The sequence below is a fragment of the Galeopterus variegatus genome, unplaced genomic scaffold (genome assembly GCF_000696425.1).
Source record: "Galeopterus variegatus unplaced genomic scaffold, G_variegatus-3.0.2 Scaffold11237, whole genome shotgun sequence".
Lineage (NCBI taxonomy): Eukaryota > Metazoa > Chordata > Mammalia > Dermoptera > Cynocephalidae > Galeopterus > Galeopterus variegatus.
Genome location: NW_007737348.1, coordinates 10503 through 13053, shown reverse-complemented (window position 1 = coordinate 13053; position 2551 = coordinate 10503). Strand labels below are relative to the sequence as shown.

Below are 2551 nucleotides of genomic sequence, written 5' to 3'. Positions count from 1 at the left end.
CAGATGTAAATACTCTGTTTGAAATATTTTGATTTGAGGTCATATTAGCCAAAAGAATTAACAGAATAACATTTTCTTACATCTTACTGTTTTGGGTTTCAGAAACAGCATTAAATGAAATCAGATAATGAGTAAAATGCCTGATATGACTCTTTGTTGTCATGTTTTGTCCCCAAATAAATGAAAATTAGTCAATTTTAGCATAGTTAAGATTAAAATGGACCTTTTTTTTTTCTGACTGGTAAGGGGATCGCAACCCACGGCTCGGTGTCGTCTGTACCACGCTCAACCAGTGAGTGCACCAGCCATCCCTATATAGGATCCGAACACACGGCCTTGGCGCTGCCAGTGCCACACTCTCCCGAGTGAGCCACGGGGCCAGCCCTTCTTTTTTCTTTTTGATGACTGGCCAGTACGAGGATCCCAACCTGTGACCTTAGTATTATCAGTCCTGGACCTTTATTTTAACAAATAAAATATCTAGTTACCTAGAGGATAAATGAATTATATATGTAATATTTCCTTTGAGGTATGTCATTGAGTAAAGTGAATTTAGTTTATTGTGAGAAGTTTATCTCAGAAAAGTGTATGTGCTCATTATTTACTTGGTACCCACCTAGTGCTTTTTTCCCTGCTTGGATAATAGGATTTATGACTCAGAGGGATTGTTATCTATAGACTGATTCTGTTACGTGTAGGACAGTGGTGAGATGGTATTCATTTGTATATTAAAGTAATATTTCAGGACAGATTTAAAAATGAAAAAATACCAAGTAACAAAACAGTTTGTATACTATGATCTCATTTTTGTAAAATGAAAATACATACATAATACAGCAAAATCTTAACATTAACTTAGGGAGGGGTGAGACTACATGTACTTTTTATTTTATTTATGCTTATTTTTATTTTATAATTCTTTAATCCTAGCACAAGCCAAAAAATGAGAGAAAAAAGGTAATTATTGCAGAGCCTGAAAACAGAAATGTACATAAACCTTCAAAGCAAAAAAAGAAGGAAGATCCTGAAGATTCTTTATGAAAAATGAAACTCCAAAATTGGTAATCCTGTCAGCTCTGCCGTCTCAGGAGGAGCATTAGTAGAACGGCCGCAATGAGTATGCAGAGGGTGCAGACTGTAGGCACCACAATCTCCGTAACCATTTGCATGTGACTCAACAGTGGCTCTGAAATGGTAAAGAGAATAACCACCACAAATGAGAATGTGATCATTTTAGCAAATATAACTTCATCTTAAAAGCTTTGACTGTATTGGAAAAACTTGAAAAATGGCATCATCAAATTTTCTAATTATTATTATTTGCTGTAAAAGAGAACTTGGTGAATTAGATGTTACTGAAAAATTATGTGAATTTTGAAAATTTTTCAGAAAATATGGGATAAAGAATGCCTAGATTTGGTTCTTTCTCCAGTACTGTAATAAAATCTAAATATATATCAATACTTATGCTTACCCTGAATTAGTCTCAGAATATTAGCAGTCATATTCTATGGTTCTTAAAATTTATCGAGGTGATTTGAGAACGAAAAATCCTTGGGAAACATTTCTAGCCTTTCAAAGATGTTATTGTGAATATAAGAGGTATAGGAATTTCTATATTAAAATTTTTATGGTAATTCTTGGATACTTAAATACTAATCTTTAAGAGTTAAATGATAAGCATATTTCATGTGCATTTATATAATAGTGGACATTTATATAATACCCATTTTTACAATGTGTGTCAAGTACCCTGGTTACTAGATAAATAAGGTACAGGCCATGCTCTCATAGAGTTCATAGGCTCAACATTAGATTTTTCATCACTTTCTGTACATTAAATTTATTTCACTTTAAAGGAACATACATCCTTAATATTGCCTGGTTATTTAGATTTGGGAATTTTGATCCATGGTGGTATATTGGCCTGTAAAAATAGTGGGATTGGTAGGATTTGGTCTAGCATTTTCTACCACTGATACCACATTAAACATGAGTTTGTTAAAACAGGAAATGTATTTCTGATTGCCTTTATGAAGAAATAAAGATAAAATTCAAAGAGACAAATGATATGTATTGGCATTTCTTGGTGCATAGTTGCATCTTAATTATTCTGCGTCTCTGGTTCTTGTAGATCCCATTGCATAAGAAATGATGCCTTCTACTAGGGGAGGGACCATGTTTTATTCATTACTATATCCCCAGGACTTAAAACACCCCTAGCTCATAGTGAGTACTTAATAATTACTGAATGAGTGAATGTAAGATCTGGAGTGTTTTTTGGCCTTTTTTCATTCCATTCGGTGTAATAATTGACTTTCCCTCTCCTTCCACAAGCCCACTATAACAAAAATAGTAGGTATGTAAATTGACGGTATGATTCAGAAAGAATAAAACTAGAGTGGATAAAATACTTCTCTTTTGTGGTAGTTTTGAATATTTAAAATGAAAATAGAAATTTGACGAAATGGAAATTTGACATTCCTTCAGAGACAATCCATTTTTAATCACAAGTTGTTTTTGAAGATCCAGATTTTGAGATTTGGGTAAT

General features: G+C 33.2%; 1 protein-coding gene across 1 annotated transcript in view; it reads right to left on the bottom strand.

The window, feature by feature from the left end:
• Window positions 1–934: 934 nt before the first annotated feature.
• Window positions 935–2551, bottom strand: part of LCTL (lactase-like) — a gene marked incomplete at its 5' end in the record, with an annotated part of 4892 nt that continues 3275 nt past the window's right edge. Inside the window, one exon of the mRNA XM_008594649.1 lies at window positions 935–1186. Coding sequence (XP_008592871.1) covers window positions 1071–1186 — 116 coding nt within the window. The remainder of the gene's footprint in view (window positions 1187–2551) is intronic.